Below are 17,957 nucleotides of genomic sequence, written 5' to 3'. Positions count from 1 at the left end.
TGGGACCCGACTCTCCCCGCCCCAGATACGGCGCCGCCCCCAGAGCCCCAGGACACTCATTCGGGAGCCCGAGGCGTCCATAGTGTCGGACCCAGGCGTCCGGGACCTCTGTCCCGCGTCTTAAGAGACCCGCAAGTCCTGGCTCCCGTGCAGAGTCCGGGACCTGATGCCCAGCGCCCCCTTCTGGAGGAGGCGGGGGCTCGGGAAGTCAGCCCCGAGGCTGGAGGCCGGTCCCGCGCCCGGCTTCGAAGACCGTAGGATTTGTGGCCGTGCATCCCTGCCATGGGGTCCCAACTCTGAGTCCGAGACCCCCTCCTGGAGCCACTTGGGGACAGGATCTCGCGCCTCGACTTAGGGCTGCAACATCCATCACCTCCAGGAGACCGAGAGTTAGCCAGTCCTTGCGGTCCCTCCCGGAGGTGACTTCATCCCAGCCCCTCGGGTTCTGGAAACTCTGGAGTCCCGGTGCCCCCCGACAACACACAGCCCTACCTAGAAGACTGAGGAATTTGGGTCCCCAGCGCCCTGTTCTGAGACTCGAGTAGAGGGTTGCAGCATCTTCTAATTAGAACACCAAGACTTCGGACTCCGGATCCCAACTCTCCCCGGATTCTGGAGTCCAAGAACCCCAAGTTCACGACCTTAAGCCTGGGTTGTGAGCCTCCCCCGGGACCGCGCGTTACCGTGCAGACGCGCGGGACTCCCGACCTCAAGGCCCGTGGCTCCCCCGGAGGTGAGGGGAGCGAGGGGCCCGGGGCTGGGGGAGGGGGCGGCGCCGAAGCGGAACAATGAGGGGGCGTGCCGGCGGGGGGTAGTGGAGGCGCCGGCTGGAGTTAGGGGCTGCAACTGCACAGGGAAGGATCCAACAGTGGGGACCGCGGTTGGGGCGCCGAGGGACTGGCTGGAGCTGGGTGGAGGACTCGGGGCCAGCGCCCCAGCGCGCCGTCCTGGGCGGGGTAAGGAACCGTCTGTAGGACCCTGGCATCCGGTCCCCCAGCCTCCGCCCTCCCCTGGGACCCCGCGGCCTCTCCCGCCCACGGTTTTTCCCAGCCCTGCCCCTCGCCCTCGGCTTCAGCCCGAGCCTGAGAGTTCCCAGGATCCCTGAGCCTTGGGAAGGGGGGGTGCCCAGACAGATGGGACTTGCAGAGTCAGGCACTTTTGCTGTCTTCGTTCTTTGTCTCAACCTTTTCCCATCTTTAGCTTGTCTTCTCAGCCCCTTCTTTCTGTCACTTTGTATCTTCTTGGAGCCCCCCCTTAGGATTTAGATCAACTTCCAATAATCTATCTGTGAGTTGGAGCGGCCTGGAGACCAGTGAAGTCTAGTTCCCAAGAAGTGGGTCTCTTTGTAGGTCCGAGTTGTGCCCCTCAGCCATGCCAGAGGGAGCCCGGGGACTCAGCCTGTCCAAACCCAGCCTTAGGCTCGGGTGTGGTCACCAAGGTGAAGTTTGCGACTGCGCAGCTGTGAGTGATACTCCAACAGGTGAGCGGCCCAGACAGGTGGAGCCTGTGGGCATTTGTCCCTTCCCTCAGGACAATGAGCATCCCTCTGTGGCTCACCTAGTGCTGAGCATGGCCAAGAAAGCCCAGCCCTGTCACCACGGAGGAGACTACTAAGCTGAGAAGTCAGGAAAAAGGAGTTGGACACAAAGAAGAATTCTGCATGCAGGGAACAGTATGTGCAAAGGCCCACTGCTGCACCTTTAAATAATTGGACAAAGTTGAGTGTGAAGGGGTGGGGGCTGTTAGAGAGGTGTGGAAAGGGAACTAGGTGAGGGGATTAGATGGGGCTGTGTGGATCTGAGGAGTTTGGACTTGAACGTAAAGGTCCTGTGCTTATGGGAGTGACAAGGTCAGTTGGACAGATTCATAGTGATAGCTGTGTGGTTGATGAAGGAGGTGAAAAAGCAGTGGAGATCTAAGCCCCAGAGAGGAAAGTACCCTGATAGGTACAGGATCAGACTGGACAAATTATAGTAGAGCAGAGACCTGTGGGAACTGGTAGCCAAGTGGGGGTGACTATGGGATCCATAAGACTGTGTCTGGGAAACCCTAACCACTTGCTCCCTACCTCAGCAGCTCCCGCAGCCCCCAACATGGCTTCTCCAAGGGGCTCTGGCAGCTCCACCTCTTTGAGCACCGTGGGCTCTGAGGGGGACCCATCTCCAGCTTGCTCAGCCTCCAAGCCAGAGCCCCTGCCAGAGCCCCCCATACGCCTGCACCTGTCGCCAGTGGGGATCCAGGGGTCAGTGAAACTGTCCATGCTGGAACGAGTGGCCAGGGAGATTGTGGAGACAGAGCGGGCATATGTCCGGGACCTTCGAAGCATCGTGGAGGTGAGGTGGGCAGGCACCTGAAGACAGTGGCAACCCAGGCCAGGCCCTTGGCCTCTGTAACCCCTGTCATTCCCATAGGATTACCTGGGCCCTCTGATGGATGGCAGGGCCCTAGGGCTGAACGTGGAGCAGGTGGGCACTCTGTTTGCAAACATCGAGGACATCTATGAGTTTAGCAGGTAAGGGGCAGGGTGGGCACTGCCAGGGGACTGTGGCTGCTATGCCAGGGGAGGGACTGTGTCCTAACACTAGCCTGAGTGCCTCTTAGTAGCCTTGTGTAGGCTGGCATGTGAGGTGTAATATTGGGCATGATGGGGACAGTGAGGACTCAAGATGGGAAGAAGGATAGAACTTACAGGAACCATGTTAGGTTCTCAGACCTTGAGTCCTGTGGGGTCTGAGCATCCAGTCCCAGATTTACCACAGCAGTTTCATGGGCCTAGGACACCCTCAGCTCTGAACAAACCTAGTTGGTTGCTTGCCCTAGTGAAGAAGCCACTAGGGCCCAAGTGTAGCCTCTCACAATCCCAAGAGAATCTTTTTTCACGGGGAATGGGGGTTTCAAGACATGGTTTCTCTATGTAGCCCTGGCTGGCCTCGAACTCAGAGATCTGCCTGCCTCTGCCTCCTGTGCGCCGGGATCAAAAGTGTGCGCCACCACTGCCCCGCAAAAAAGAAGCTTTTGTGATTTGTATTATTATTTGAGGTAAACAGGGCCTCATAGAACTAGGCCGGCTTGGAACTTGCTAGGTTGCTGAAGACGACATTGACTCAGTCCCCTGCCTTTATTTCCCTCCCAAGTGCTAGAATTACCCGCATGCACGACCACACCTACGGTCTCCTGGTGTGGTTCAAGCTGGCCTCGAAATTGAGATCTTGGGTTGGGGATTTAGCTCAGTGGTAGAACACTTGCCTAGGAAGCGCAAGGCCCTGGGTTCGGTCCCCAGCTCCGAAAAAAAGAACCAAAAAAAAAAAAAAAAAAAAAAAAAAGAAAGAAAAGGTGTCTTTAAGGGGCTGGGGATTTAGCTCAGTGGTAGAGCGCTTACCTAGCAAGCGCAAGGCCCTGGGTTCGGTCCCCAGCTCCGGAAAAAAAAAAAAAAAGAAATTGAGATCTTCCTGCCTCAGCATCCAGAGCTGTGTCTTCAGTTTCTCTCTTCCGTTGTTGTTGTTGTTGTTGTTGTAAGACTAGAATCTCACTCAGTAGCCCACACTGGTATTGAACCCTCCATCCCACTTGCTTGCCTCCCAAGTAGCTGAGGTTACAAGATAGTGCCACCACTCCCTGGCTTACAACATAGTCTAAGATGTCTAAGATGCCGGGCATCACCAACACCCCCCCCCCCCCCCCCGTCCCAGGCCTGTGGTGTCACTCCCTAGGTCATGGCATGCCAGCCACGACGGGGTTAGCAGGTTGAATAATACGAATCCGGGCAAAGACAGTGGGCTGAGGCTGCTTCCTACCTGTCTGTCGCTCTCTGGAGTCTTGTCGTGGGACAAGGAGGCAGGCAAGTTCTTTATCCCCCCCTCCCCCACAGTGAGCTCCTGGAGGACTTGGAGGGCTGCAGCAGTGCAGGGGGCATCGCCGAGTGCTTCGTGCAAAGGGTGAGTATGAACCAGCCTCTGAGGACAGCTCGAGGCCAGGGAATTGCTGGGCTGGGATTCATGGGGGCCATGGGAATCTGACTCAAGTACCCCCACAGAGCGAAGATTTTGACATCTACACATTGTACTGCATGAACTACCCGAGGTGAGGCAGAGAAAGTCCCTGCTTGACCCCAGGGTATTCCCATGAGCCAATGGGCCAAGCCACTATCCTCCACCCACTACCCCCTCCCCACAACCCCATGCCCAGGGGCAGCCCCTTCTAGATCTTGTTAGTCACTCATCTCCTTTTAATGCCCTGATCTGATCATCCCCAAACCTGGCCACCTGCTCCCAGCCCTGCCTGCTGGAGCACCAGCCACCACTGATCTGTGCTGTGCCCCCAGCTCCCTGGCCCTGCTCCGAGAGCTGTCACTGTCCCCGCCAGCCACTGTGTGGCTGCAGGAGCGTCAGGCCCAGCTCCGTCACTCCCTGCCTCTGCAGAGCTTCTTGCTGAAGCCTGTTCAGCGCATCCTGAAGTACCATCTCCTGCTGCAGGTCAGCTGTGCCCTGGAGGCCTGGCTTGTGGAGAGGGGGCCTGGTTGGGTCTAACAGCCACCCCTGGGACCCTGACTCTCTGTGGTCTGCCCTTCCCCTCATGTTGCTCTGCCTCCCGTCTCACTCTAATCTTTTTCTCCTCCATCCTGTCTGCCCCGCTGGGTGACTGGCAGGAACTGGGCAAGCACTGGGCAGAAGGCCCAGACACCGGAGGGCGAGAGATGGTGGAGGAAGCCATCGTGTCCATGACCGCAGTGGCCTGGTACATCAATGATATGAAGCGCAAGCAAGAGCACGCAGCACGCCTGCAGGTGCCCCCCGGGGTGGACGGGGCCGCCTGAACTGGGGACTGAGCCAGGGGGACATTGCTCAGTGTCACTAACACCTCTCTTTTGGCTTCTGTATATGTGCCACCAACCCGGGCCTGTCTTCGTGCCCGGTGTGGTCCCAGCAGGAAGTGCAGCGGCGGCTGGGTGGCTGGACTGGCCCGGAGCTCAGTGCCTTTGGAGAGCTGGTCCTGGAAGGCACCTTCCGTGGGGGAGGCGGGGGAGGCCCAAGGCTTCGTGGGGGCGAGCGCCTGCTCTTCCTGTTCTCCCGGATGCTGCTGGTAGCCAAGCGTCGGGGGCCTGAATACACCTACAAGGGTCACATCTTTGTGAGTATGGGGTGGGGTCTGGGTCAGACAGTCGTAACCAACATGTCTTCACCTGAATACCCAAAGGGGACAGACTGGCTTCCAAGGACCATATTTAGCTTAGCTGGGCCCAGTGGCATTTGACCTTTGATTCCAGTTACTGGGAATGCTGAGACAAGAGGATCAAAAGTTCAAGGCTAGCCTGGGCTCCAGAGGTTCAAGACCATTCTCTGGCAGCTTGATGAGAAACAGGAAAGGCTAGATGATGTAGCTCACACCTGAAGACCAAGTGTTGGAGGTCAGGGGAGAGGGGACCTGAAGCAGAAGCCTAAGGCCAGTAAGACCGACAGGAAGGCTCAAGGTCAGCATAGGTTACATCATGAGATCCTATCTCAGGAGGGACACGCTGATCTCTGTGTTGTAGGGTAGCTAGGACTACAGAGTGAGCCTGACCTTGTCTCAAAACAACCAAACCAAAAAGGCAACAGTGTGACTACAGGGCCCAATGCAGAAAGATGCCACGGACTTGTTCTCTGACCTCCCCTGGCACCGTGGTGATGTGTCTATTACCCCGTACACAAGTATATATAAAAATAAAAGTGTGAGGGCTAGAGAGAGAGAGCTCTTACAGAGGATCTGGATTTGATCGTCGTGTATCAGGCTGCTCAAGACCACTGAACTCCAGCTAGAGGGGTCCAAAGCCTCTGGCTACCAAGGGCACATGGAGTCACATGCACATAGCCTGTCCCCCTGATTTGTTTATTTTTGAGACATGGTCTCATTATACAGCTGTGCATGGCCTCTGGCACACAGAGACCTCTGCAAGGACTTGTAGAGTGTAAAAAGCAAAAGCAGTGGGGTTGGGGATTTAGCTCAGTGGTAGAGCGCTTGCCTAGCAAACGCCAGGCCCTGGGTTCAGTCCCCAGCTCCGAAAAAAAAGAAAAAAAAAAAAAAAAAGTAAAAGCAGTAAGTCCACCCTCCAGAGTGAAGGGCAGACTGAACCAAGTGGCCATGGCCCACAATTTATTTTATTTGTGTGTGTGTGAGGAAGGGGTGGTGGGGAAAGCTCTCACGGTTCAGTTCTGTCCTACCCCTTGTGGAAACTGGGGACCAAACTCAAGACTTCAGGAGGCACACAAGTGCTTCTGCCCTGACTAAGCCCTCCCTGCAGCCCTCTTTATAAGCCTAGCTGCCTGGAACTTGCTACATGGGCCATGTTGACTTCAAACTTGCTTTAATTCTCCTGCCTTAGATTCCCAAGTGCTAGGACTACGGGTGTGTGCCATCATATTTGCCAGCATTTTGTGTGTGTGTGTGTGTGTGTGTGTGTGTGTGTGTGTGTGTGTGTGTGTGTGAATTAAAAAAACAGGAAGCATGGGCTAGCAAGGTGGTTCAATGGTTAGAGTGCTTGCCTCACATGAATAGAACCCCATATTCTGTCCCCAACCCAGAATAAACCAGTTGTGACAGTGCATGCCTGTAATCCCAGTAAAGACAACAGGATTGGGAGTTCATGGTCACCATGGTCTACTCAAGCTCAGGATCCCAGTTCAGTAATAAAAGGGGGTGGGGGAAACCAGGCATGAGTGACCCATGCCTGTAACCCTAGCCTTGGAAAAACTAAGAGCAGAGAACTAGTACTTTGAGGCCACCCTGGGCTACATAGTAAGACTCAGACTTTTTGAAAATGTAGGGGCTTGGTGGTAATGGTGCACATCTTTAATCCCAGCACTCGAGAGAGGTGGATCTCTGTGAGTTAGAGGCCAGACTGGCCTGCCTAGCTTGTTTTAGGACAGCCAGGGCTACACAAAAAAAACATACCTCAAAAAACGAAAATAAGGGGCTGGAGAGATGGCTCAGTGGTTAAGAGCACTGACTGCTCTTCCAGCGGTCCTGAGTTCAATTCCCAGCAACCATATGGTGGCTCACAACCATCTGAAATCTGGTGCCTTCTGGGGTGTCTGAACAGTGTACTAAAAAAAAAAAAGAAAAAAAACAAGAAATTGCAATTGTTCACAGAAATGTTTAATCAGGAATATCTTAAGGGTAGAATTGGAAATCATTTAAAAATTCAAGAAAAGCCCAGAGGGGTGTGGAAAGTTTCTTCATGGGGGTCAGGAAGAGGAGGGAGTATATATTCAAGAGTGTAGGGAGGAATCTGGTGAGGGAGTGAACAGAGCCCAGCCCGACGGGTTAAGAGGCAAAACAGCCTGTGGGGAGCTTCTTCGTAGCAGATGGGAACCCTGAATTTTCTGAAGTGTGTCTGGTACCAGGGTGCCCTCAGCATCCCACCCTCTCTGCTCTCCTCAGTGTTGTAACCTGAGTGTAAGCGAGACTCCTCGAGATCCCCTAGGATTTAAGGTGTCAGACCTGACCATCCCCAAGCACAGACACCTGTTTCAGGTATGCAAAGGTTGGGCTGGGCTGACACCCATTCCCACTCCAGCTCAGAGCCCAGATTCCCTCACCTCCACCTACCTCACCCCCAGGCCAAGAACCAAGAAGAGAAGCGGTTGTGGATCCACTGTCTCCAGCGCCTCTTCTTCGAGAACCACCCGGCTTCCATCCCTGCCAAGGTATGGGCCTGTCTAACAAGCAACCTTGAGAGCTGGAGCCCAGTCTCCACGGCAGACCCCTGAGTAGGACCCTCGTGCTACCTAATGGCTAAGCCTGCGGAGTTCTGCTTTCTGGCTTGAGAATACAGCACGTTCTTGCTTTGTGATCTTGGGCAACAGGATCACCAGCCTTCGGTTTCCTCACCTGGGGGGACAGTGACACTCCACCGTAGGGCTGTAGAGAGGACTGACGGTCATCAGCCAGGCACCAGAAGCAGCCGTTTGTTCCTGGGAATGGTTGGTTCTCGGGATCTGCCCTCCCAGTCCTATCCCTCCAACACCTCTCCATCTCCCTGTCTTTCAGGCAAAGCAAGTTCTCTTGGAAAACAGCCTGCACTGTGAGTCCAGGGGCCTAGGCTGGCTGTGGTCCTATGCCAAAAGAGGAGATGCTTCCAAGAAAGTAGACAGTCCCCCCAACTCTCGCCACAGGTGCCCCAAAAAGCAAACACATCCCAGAACCCCCAACATCCCCTCTGGACTCTCCCCGACCTCGAGATGCTCGAAGTTTTACCCCCAGCAGAAGGAACCCAGGTAGTTGAAATAGAATGTGGGTTCAGGTTCCCAGAACGTCTCCCAAGGCTGAAGGGCTGGGCTCACACTGAATTCTGACCATCTCTCCCACAGCTCCATCTCCAAGACTTTCTGGCAGTCGCCGTGGCCGCAGGCAGTCTGGTGAGTGCCCACTCCTCAAAGGGGTCCCAGGGATGCCAGGGAGCCTGGCCTCCTGATAATCCTTTTTCCTTCCCCCTAGAGTCACCAAAGGACCCTTATGTCATCCTTCCCCAGAACGGTTAGTAACTGGTCTGTGTCTGTCAGTCTGTCCTGGTCTCTCTCTAGGGATGTCTGGGAAGGGTGGGAAGGGAAGAAGGGGGCAGCTGATGGGTTACCGGGAATAATTTACTCCTGTGTCTTGTTCTTGTCTCCTCTTTACTTCTCCATCCCCAGATAAGCCTCAAGTCAAGGTAAGAAATGCCCGCCAGGGTCTGGGTACCTAAATCCTTAGCTCTGATGGAGAAGGAAATTCTACACCCCTGGCTCAAAATAAGCATGGGTTAAAGGCTTGGGGACATAGCAGAGTGTGTCTGTGCTTGTTCAGTCTGCACAGAACTCTGGGGTGAGCCCTTGGCAGCACATAAACCTAGATGTGCTGGCACAAGCCGGAAAGCCCAGCAGGTGGGAGGCAGAGGCAGGAGGACTTGGAGGTCAAAGTTATCCTTGACTACAGGCGAGCTTGACTATATGAGACTCTCAAAAGGGGAGGGGGGAGGGAGAAGGCCTTGAGCCAGGTGTCCTGGCAGATGGCTGCAGTTCCCACTACATTGGAAACTGGAACAAGAGGATCAAGTTTGAAGCTGCACAGGCAAGTTCTCTGGCTCAAGATAGAAAAGGGGAAGGCAGAGCTCTGCGAGTAAGAGGCCAGCCTGGTCTACAGAGTGAGTTCCAGGAAGGCCAGGGCTACACAGAGAAACCCTGTCTCTAAAAACCAAACAAGTGGAAAGTAAATAAAAAAACCAAAGGACTAGCAGGTCAGATATGGCGTGGTACCACAGGTCTCAAATCCTAGTTGGGAGGCAAAGGCGAGGAGATCTCTGTGAGTTTGGGGCTAGCCTGGTCTACATACTGAGTTCTAGGCCAGCTCAGGCTCTATAGTAAGACCCTGTCTCTGAAAAGGGGAGGAGGGCAGTTTGAGGGGGGCAGAATAACACTCAGAGGTAGAATATCCGGTCCCTGAGTTCCAACCCCAGCAACATAACTGGAGGAGGGATGCAGGGGGTGGGAGGGAGAAACTAGACTGCCTTGGTAAGAAGGTAAGAGGATTAGAAGTTCCAGACCGGGTTTGGGGATTTGGCTCAGTGGTAGAGCACTTGCTTAGCAAGCGCAAGGCCCTGGGTTCGGTCCCCAGCTCCGAAAAAAAGAAAAGAAAAAAAAAGTTCCAGACCAACCTAGGCTACATAAGACCCTGTTCCCCCCCAAAAAAAGGGGGTGAGGAGGTGGAGGGGTCATCTTTGACTTCCCCAATGTGCAAGAGGAGGGGCTTGGAACTTGGGGCACAGGGCACTCCTGGCCCTTGCTTTCTATGCCTTTCCTCCTTACAGCATGCTGGCAGTGAAGGTGAACTCCATCCCCCATCTGAGTTGCAGCCACCAGTAACTGCTCCTGGTCCCCCTGAAGACCTGGAGGATGCTGGGCCCCCCACATTGGACCCATCGGGGACGTCCATAACTGAGGAAATTCTAGAACTGCTGAACCAGAGAGGCCTCAGGGACTCGGGGGTGAGATGAAATCACCATCACAATTCTATTTGAAGCACTTGGGCAGGCAGAGACCACCGTCCGGTCAGCCCACCCCGTCTCCCTGATTTCTTGGCTTTTCTTTGTGTACCCACTACAGCCAGCCACCCACGACATTCCCAAGTTCCCCAGAGACTCCAGGGTGCCCGTTGAAAGTGAAACCCTCCCGTTCCAAGCTCTGCCCAGCCGAGAGTCTTCAGAAGAGGAGGAGGATGAAGAGCTGGAGAAAGATGAACGGGAGCCTTCCCCGCTCCATGTCTTAGAGGGGCTGGAAGGTTCCAGTGCAGCTGAAGTTCCCTGCATTCCCAGCCTTCCTAAGATTCCCAGTGACATGCCCGACCTTCCAGAAATTCCCGAGGCTCCCTGCCTTCCAAGTCTCTCTGATATCCCTGGTGTTTTTGAGGTGCCCTGTCTTTCACCCATGTCCAGTGTGCCTGACATTCCCAGCTTGGCCAACACCCCGTCCTTCCCCTGTGGCTCCTGGCTCCCTGGACCCCTGCAGGAGGCAGCCCAGTCTCAAGCCACCAGGAGGGAACTGTTGACTGGGAGCAACCTGGGAAGACTGAGTGAGCCACCCTCAGAAAGCAGAGCCGGGCAGGAGGAAGACACAGAAGGCGTGTCCTTCCCAGCTGTGCAGACCCAGGATGGCACCCCAGTCCAAGGATTCCCGGAAGAACTGGAATACCGCTCCTGTTCAGAAATCCGGAGTGCCTGGCAAGCACTGGAGCAGGGGCAGCTGGCCCGGCCTGGCTTCCCAGAACCTCTGCTGATCCTGGAGGACTCTGATCTTAGTGGAGGCAGCACCAGTGGGAAGACAAGAATGCCACATTCAGAGCGGTCAGCGTCACGGGTGCGAGAGTTGGCTCGGCTCTACAGCGAGCGGATCCAGCAGATGCAGCGAGCTGAGACTAGGGCATCCACCAATGCACCCCGCCGCAGACCTCGAGTCCTGGCCCAACCCCAGCCATGCCCTTGCCCACCCCAGGAAGAGGCTGAACCAGGTGACAAACTTTTTTCCTCTTATGGTACTAGGGCCACTATCACATTCTAGGCAGGGGCTCTACCACTGAGACACGCCCCCAGCCCATCACTGGGGGATTCTAGACAAGGGCTCTACCACTGAGCCACGCCCAGAGCCCCTCACTGGGGGATTCTAGGCAGAGATTCTACCACTGAGCCACGCCCCCAGCCCTCACTGGGGGATTCTAGGCAGGGGCTCTACCACTGAGCCACGCCCCCAGCCCCTCACTGGGGGATTCTAGGCAGGGGCTCTACTACGTCCTTAGCTCTTGACCTTTTTTTTCTTTGTACAGGAGCCCTGCCTGCATTTGGACATGTGCTTGTATGTGAGCTGGCCTTCCCACTGAACTGTGCCCAGGAGTCTGTCCCTCTGGGCCCTGCTGCTCTGGTTCAAGCTGCCACACCTTTGTGTACACAAGGAGATGACCTGAGTGGCCAGAGTCTGACTGTTTCAGATTTGCCCAAGCAAGGCCATCTGAGTAATAACTGCATTCCACCTCCTGTCCCTTTGCCTGGGCAAAGCAACTTCCAGAGCCTCCAGGTTCCATCTGCATCCCTTTTGCCCAAGCAAGATCCTCCAGATGTTCAGCTCCCAACTGCCTCAACCTTGCCTGATACAGGTCAGCTGCAAGTTCCAGCTGCGGCTCCTTCAACTGAGCATAGAAACTATGTGGAGATCCAGGTTCAGTCCACCACCACTTCCCTTCCTGGCCAAGAGTGTCCGGCAGACTTTCAGATGCCAACCACTGCGGCATTGCCCAGGCAAGAAGGTCATGAAGACAGCCGAAGCCCAAACAGTGCTCCAGGAGCCGAGCAAAGAGATGTCGGCGTCGATCAGGGCCCCACTGCTGTTGATGGCCAAGCTGTCAGCCCTCTGCCAGCGTGCACAAGCAGCCCTGACCATCATCAGATCCCAGCCACTCCGCTGCCATTGTCACCTGACCTCCCAGACATGGAGGGTGCTGGTGCCTTACCTCTGCCCGCACAGCAAGGTCATCCAGACTGCTGCGTCCCATGCGACCCTCTACCATCTCTGCCCCAAGACGTTCAGACGCCAACGGTCATCCCCATGTCCCAGCCTCAAGGCCTTACAGACGTCAGGGCCAAAGTGCCCCCGTCTTTCCCCACACAGGAGGAAGCTCCAGAGTTTCTGGGTCCAGAGCCCAGCCTCACAGACACCCCAGCTCCCAGACTCTTACCTTCATCAGGCCAACAGAACACCACAGATGGCCATGTTTCAACAGCTGCCGTGCCTTGCCCTGAACAAGGATGCCCTCAAGATCTTCAAGGCCTAATAACTTCCCCGGTCCAGACGACCATGGAGCTACCCAAACCAAGGGGTTTAGTCTCTCGGGTTGCCACTTCAGAGTCTCTGGACTTGACCCCGCCACATAGCCCCTCGCTGTCCACTCGCCAGCTCCTGGGACCCAGCGCAGCTGCCCTCTCAAGGTACCTGGCAGCTTCGTACATCAGCCAGAGCTTGGCTCGGCGCCAGGGCCCTGGGGGAGAGGGCATGGCAGCCTCCCAGGGTCACTGGTCCTCCTCTGCCCCCACATCACGGGCACCTTCACCCCCACCTCAGCCCCAGCCCCCAGCTCCTCCAGCTAGGAGGCTCAGCTATGCCACCACAGTGAGCATTCAGGTAGGAGGTGGTGGGAGGCTACGACCAGCTAGAGCTCAGGTCCGGCTAAACCACCCTGCTCTCTTGGCAGCCCCCCACCCAGGAGCCTTCGGGCCTTCCCAGGGCCCAGAAGGCTCCTGATACTACTTTTCATATGTAAGCCTGGACACTGGCTTCAAGAACATTCACCAGGTGCCACCCATCCCTATGACATCCAGAGTCTGGACATGGGTCCAGAAATGGCTGTAGCTTTCTAGCTCCAGGAATCTGCCCACAGATGGCCCTCCTGAGGGCGTGGTTATTTTGTTAATTTTATAAAATGCTGTGGTTTTGACTTTCTTGAGGTCCTTCTCTGCCCCCATGAGTGGGTGAAGACACCATGAATGGGAAGGGCTGATGTAGGCCAGAATGTCGAAGCTCTAAGAACATTTGCCGTAGTTCAGTTGGTAGAGCGCTTGCTTAGCATGCACAAAGTCCTAGGTTCAATTCCCAGCACTTACCTAAAACTGGGTATGATAATGCATACCTCTACTCTGTGAAGGTCAGATCAGATGTTTGTGGCTGCCCTTGGCTACATAGCAAGTTCAAAGCCAGCCTGTGTCACATGACACCATGTCTCAAAAAAAAAAAGAAAATGGGGAACCTCAAGCTCCTTGGGGACCGTTAGAAACTGTTGGAACCTGATTTGTGGTTTTGAGGCATTTAGGACTGTGATAACCTATCCAAAAAAGCTCAGTATACATGGTGGGGCGCACCACCAGCCCCAGCCTCTTGGGAAGCTGAAATGAGGAACCTCTACAATCCATTCAGTATTCATCTCTGTCCATTTCCCATCAAGTGTCTTACACACCAACCTCTGTCCTGTACTCATCCATCCATCCCTCCATCCTTCATCCAATTGTATCCTTCCATCCCACCTGGTTCATATTCTCCTCTTCCATTTAAGTATATCCAATATCTACATCTTTATCTCCACCCACTGTTTGCCCACACATCCTTCCATCTGTCCACCCACCCACCCATTTTAATCTCTTGTTACTGCTGCCACCTCTAATCATCAACCCCTGCCCCTGGCCGCCTCTCCTTGATTGGGTTCTTCCAGGTACCATGAAACCTCAGGATCTTCCCATGCTGACACCAGGGCAGATTAAAATGGGGTTATGGCAGCTCTGTTCCTCATTTGGTTTTCCTGGGAACACCCAAGCCCCCTTTTCCCATGAATATTCTGATTGTGTCCAGCCTCCCCCCACACACCCCACATCCCTCCTCATTTGGGATGCTCTTGCCTCCCACGGAATAATTCAAGTTTGTAGTAGAGACAAAAGGGATTTTATGTTTAATCCTGCCCCCTCCCAGCAGTGGTCTGCAGGGCAGCATAATTTAAGCAATTTGTTTGGTGACAGAATGCCAGCTCCTTCTGTCTCTGATCCTCCCAAGAATTCTGAGACATTCCCGTGTCACAGCTGTAAATTCAAGTCCCCTTTCTATTTGGCATGTGACATTCCTCAAAGAACTCTGGCTTTCCTGTCTTTAAAGTGACCACTTCTCAGAATGAGCTTAGCATCCTGTCATTTCTCAGGGACATCTTAACCCATGACTCACCAGGGAGTTAGTCTAATCGCACACAAACACACACAAGGCCCAGTCCTGACCTACAGAACGCAGGAATCTGATTGTTAGCCATTGGCTAGCAGCCAGAGGCTGTGCTTTATTACAAACTAGCTTCTGGCTTAAGGGTTGACACTACATGTGAGCTCATTCTGTTTTGGCCCTCAGCATCCCTAAGAGGTTAATGAAGGTTCCACTTAAGTTTTGCCTTGCACTGACAACCAAACTGGGGCCATGTTCTTTCAAGAGCTTGGCCGGTCACCTCCCTTAAACAATAAGGATGGCTTTTGTGTTGTTTGCAGTGCTGGGCATTGAATTTAGGGCCATGGGCTTGCTAGGCGAGTGCTCTAACCCCACCTCATCTCTCCCCAGCTTTTCATTATTGGTGGGTTTGGTTGGTTTGTTTGAATTGTGTATGTCTGTGCATACAAATGACCCTGAGTCTACAAAGAGGGAGTCAGATCCCTCTGAAGCTGGACTTAAATGGGTGGGTAGTTAGGAGCCAACCAGCATGGATGCTGGAAACTGATCTTGGGTCCTCTGTGAGGGCCCTTTTAACCACAAACATCTCTCCAACTCCTCCCTTTCTCAACCCAAAAAAATAGGAAGAGGAGGCAGAGACACAAAGAAGCACCTTACCTAGTCTCAGGGCTAGGAAAGGGACAAATTCTCTCAGCCCCAGTGGCCCAGAGCCACCAGCGCTACAAGAGGGAGCTTGTGAGTCAACCAGCCCAAGGAGCAGGCTTCTTACTGAATGCCATTGTGCCCACAGGGCCTGGACTGTATCTGGGGGCTCCCCCCCTCACATATCCACAGTGACTAGAGGCTTCCCTCAAGGTCAGGACTGAGGCTGGCCCTGCCCCCTCTGCAGAGTTGCACATTCCCAGCCGCCCCCAGCTGTAGGAAAGTTCCCAGCCCGGCCCAGGCTCCCAGCGGCGCCGGAATTCCCGGCATTCAAAGGAGGCAGGGAGGGAGAAAGGGCTGTCTGCTTCAGAGCCTGGCAAGAGGAAAAAAAGCAATTCCCCTCTCCAGATGTGTTCCAGCTGTGCTCTGGGAAAACCATAGGTTCCAGGCTAGCCTCGGCCCCGCCTCTTCGTGATGAGTTCCAGTCCTTACCCCACCCCAGCTCCTATCTGTATATGATTACGAGTCCCAGATTACCAGGGCCAGGAGGGCGTTTGCCCACCCATCAGCCTGCATACAGCGGTAGTCAAAAAGGAGGTTAGTGGAGGATAGTGGTAATGTGCCTGTTGCCTGGGGTCCCAGCTGCTCCAGAAGCTGAGGCAGGAGGATCCCTGAGGGCAGCCTTGGCAACACAGCAAAAGCCCTTAAAGAAGGAAACCAAGCCAGGTGTGATGGCGCATGCCTTTAGTCCCAGCACTTTGCAGGCAGAGGCAGACAGATCTCTGTTAGAGGGGAGCCTGGTCTACAGAAGGAGCTCCAGGACGCCAGGGCAATGTAGAGAGACCCTGACTTAAAGGGGGAGGGGTACTCTTCCCCAGTTCTCATTCCCTTAAGCTGCACTAAGAAAGTTTTCTCAGGGACACCCCACCTCCCCTTCCCAAGGCCACCATGAGCATGTCGGGTAATACTACTTGCTAGTCAGCAAACCCCACTCCATTGTTCTGCCAGACGTCACTGCTGTTCATGGAGCAGTTCTTACCTATGGGAATGGCCTATCTGTTGGGTCCAATGTGGTAGACACATCTTTAATCCCAGCACTTTAGAGGCAGAGGCAAGCAGAATCTCTGAGAATCGGGGGGCTAGCCTGGTCTACATAGCTAGTTCTCGGTCAGCCCAGACTATATAATGAACTCAACAAAAAAACTAAATGTATGTGAGCTGAGGACAGTGGCTGTGTGTGGTCTTCAGCAGTAAATCTCCTTATTGTGTGAACTTTACCCTCAACTCCCCTTCCCAAGGCCACCATGAGCATGTCGGGTCAGCCACTCACTGACTGCTGGCCACTCAATTGCCAATGCTACCAGTAACAGCTTTTTGGGTTCTGGTTACCAAGGTCCCTGGATCACGTCTCAGAGGTGTATGAAGATTTAACAATCCACCAGCAGATCCTGACTTGCACTACCCCCAAGAAACCCACCTTATCCTCTGAACTGGGCCAGCTACTCTGTAGGCTGAATGCTGAAAGCTGAATGCTCTGACCTTACACTCCCCAAATAGGGCTGCAAAGCATAGATAGCCTCTGAGCACGCATGCATGCACCCACACGCTCACAGCATCAGGGAACTGGGCCTTTCCACCCTCTGTTGTGGCTCAGCTCTACTTCCAGCCTATACTGTGTGCCTGAGTGAGCCATTGCCTGGCATTCTACGAAGACACATAAACAGGACTGACAGCCACAGCGATTCCCAAGTACTGGTTCTAATGCTTTTAACTTAATGTGCACTGGTGTTTGACCTGCATGTATGTTTGTGTGAGGGCGTCAGATCCCCTGGAACTGAAGTTCTAGCCAGTTGTGAGCTGCCATGTGGGTGCTAGGAATTAAATCGGGATCCTCTGGAAGAACAGCCAGTGCTTTAACCTATGAACCATCTCTCCAGCCCCTGAATATTTACTTTTGCATGTGAGTACACTGTCTTCAGACACACCAGAAGAGGGCATTGGATCCCATTGCAGTTGTGAGCCACCATGTGGTTACTGGGAATTGAACTCAGGACCTCTGGAAGAGCAGTCAGTGCTCTTAACCACTGAGCCGTTGCTCCAGCCTGAATTATTTTTGAAAACAGCAAGTAAGTCAGGCCGAATTTGAACTCACCTCCACAACCAAGGATGACTTTCGACTTCCCATTTTCCTACCTTCCCTTTGCAAGTGCTAAGAATACAGACCTGTGCCAGGTGGTGATGGTACACACCTTTAATCCCAGGAAGAGACAGGCCACCTCAGAGTTCAAGGACAGCCTGGTCTTCAGATCGAACTCAAGGACACCTAGGGTAATGCAAAGAAACCAGCATCGAAGACCAACACCTCAACATGACCCTTCAAAAAAAGAAAGGCGCGTGCCCCACAGCAGACCCATCGAGTGGCTCCTGTAAGAAGGTGAGCACTTGAGCCCACCTAAGTTAAAGACAGGCTCCATGGGCTCCTTACACTGAGCATAAGGGGTCCTGCTCTGAGGTTGGGCTCTACACTCCCTCCGTACCTAAATCTGCATCTGAAGATTCAGAAGAGCAGATGCAGTCTGCCCAGCCTACGGCCTACAGGCGGGAGGACCCTTAAACTTGGGTGGCTTCCAGGCTATCAGATATCCATACTATGCCTGACATTTTAAAACTTCCACTTTCTTTGTACTGAAGACTACGGGCCTCACAGTTCCTCCACTCTTGTGTTCAGCAGGGTTAGGCATGGCACAACTCGAGCCCCAGCATTTGGGAGGCGGAGGCATTCCTGAGCCCTGGAGTTCAAGATGAGCAAAGACAGCAAGGCTCAGTGAAGTGCAGAAAGGAGGGACATTTTGCTTGTACAAAGCCCCAGGTTTGCTCCCAGGCAAAACAAAGTAGGCAAAGAAAGGACTCTGTAGTCTGCTATGATGGTGTGTCATAGTGTGGTAGTGTGCTGATAGTTGCACACACTAGTCCTGGCTATGGAGGTGGGGACATAGGATTGCTCTGGCCCAGCAGAACATAACCAGATTGCTCAAAACCAAAAGGGGATAGGGTGAAAGCTTGATTGGCAAA

The 17,957-nt window shown here is 54.1% G+C and overlaps 1 protein-coding gene across 7 annotated transcripts; it reads left to right on the top strand.

Annotated features, from left to right (window-relative positions):
* Nucleotides 1-23: 23 nt before the first annotated feature.
* Plekhg2 (pleckstrin homology and RhoGEF domain containing G2) lies at nt 24-12,992 on the top strand. 7 transcript variants are annotated; one of them, NM_001134972.2, is given in 19 exon segments: nt 24-733; nt 1,350-1,480; nt 2,077-2,333; nt 2,412-2,512; nt 3,869-3,935; nt 4,034-4,080; nt 4,322-4,472; nt 4,646-4,783; nt 4,927-5,127; nt 7,417-7,509; nt 7,596-7,682; nt 8,026-8,059; nt 8,151-8,252; nt 8,346-8,393; nt 8,473-8,511; nt 8,667-8,683; nt 9,818-9,994; nt 10,113-11,013; nt 11,326-12,992. In NM_001134972.2, coding segments are annotated over 18 exon segments (4,038 nt in total). In that variant the 5' UTR covers nt 24-733; nt 1,350-1,371; the 3' UTR covers nt 12,795-12,992.
* The last annotated feature ends 4,965 nt before the right edge of the window (nt 12,993-17,957 follow it).

The sequence above is a fragment of the Rattus norvegicus genome, chromosome 1 (genome assembly GCF_021556685.1).
Source record: "Rattus norvegicus strain SHRSP/BbbUtx chromosome 1, alternate assembly SHRSP_T2T, whole genome shotgun sequence".
In the NCBI taxonomy this organism is placed as follows: domain Eukaryota; kingdom Metazoa; phylum Chordata; class Mammalia; order Rodentia; family Muridae; genus Rattus; species Rattus norvegicus.
This window is presented reverse-complemented; position numbering and strand designations above follow the sequence as displayed.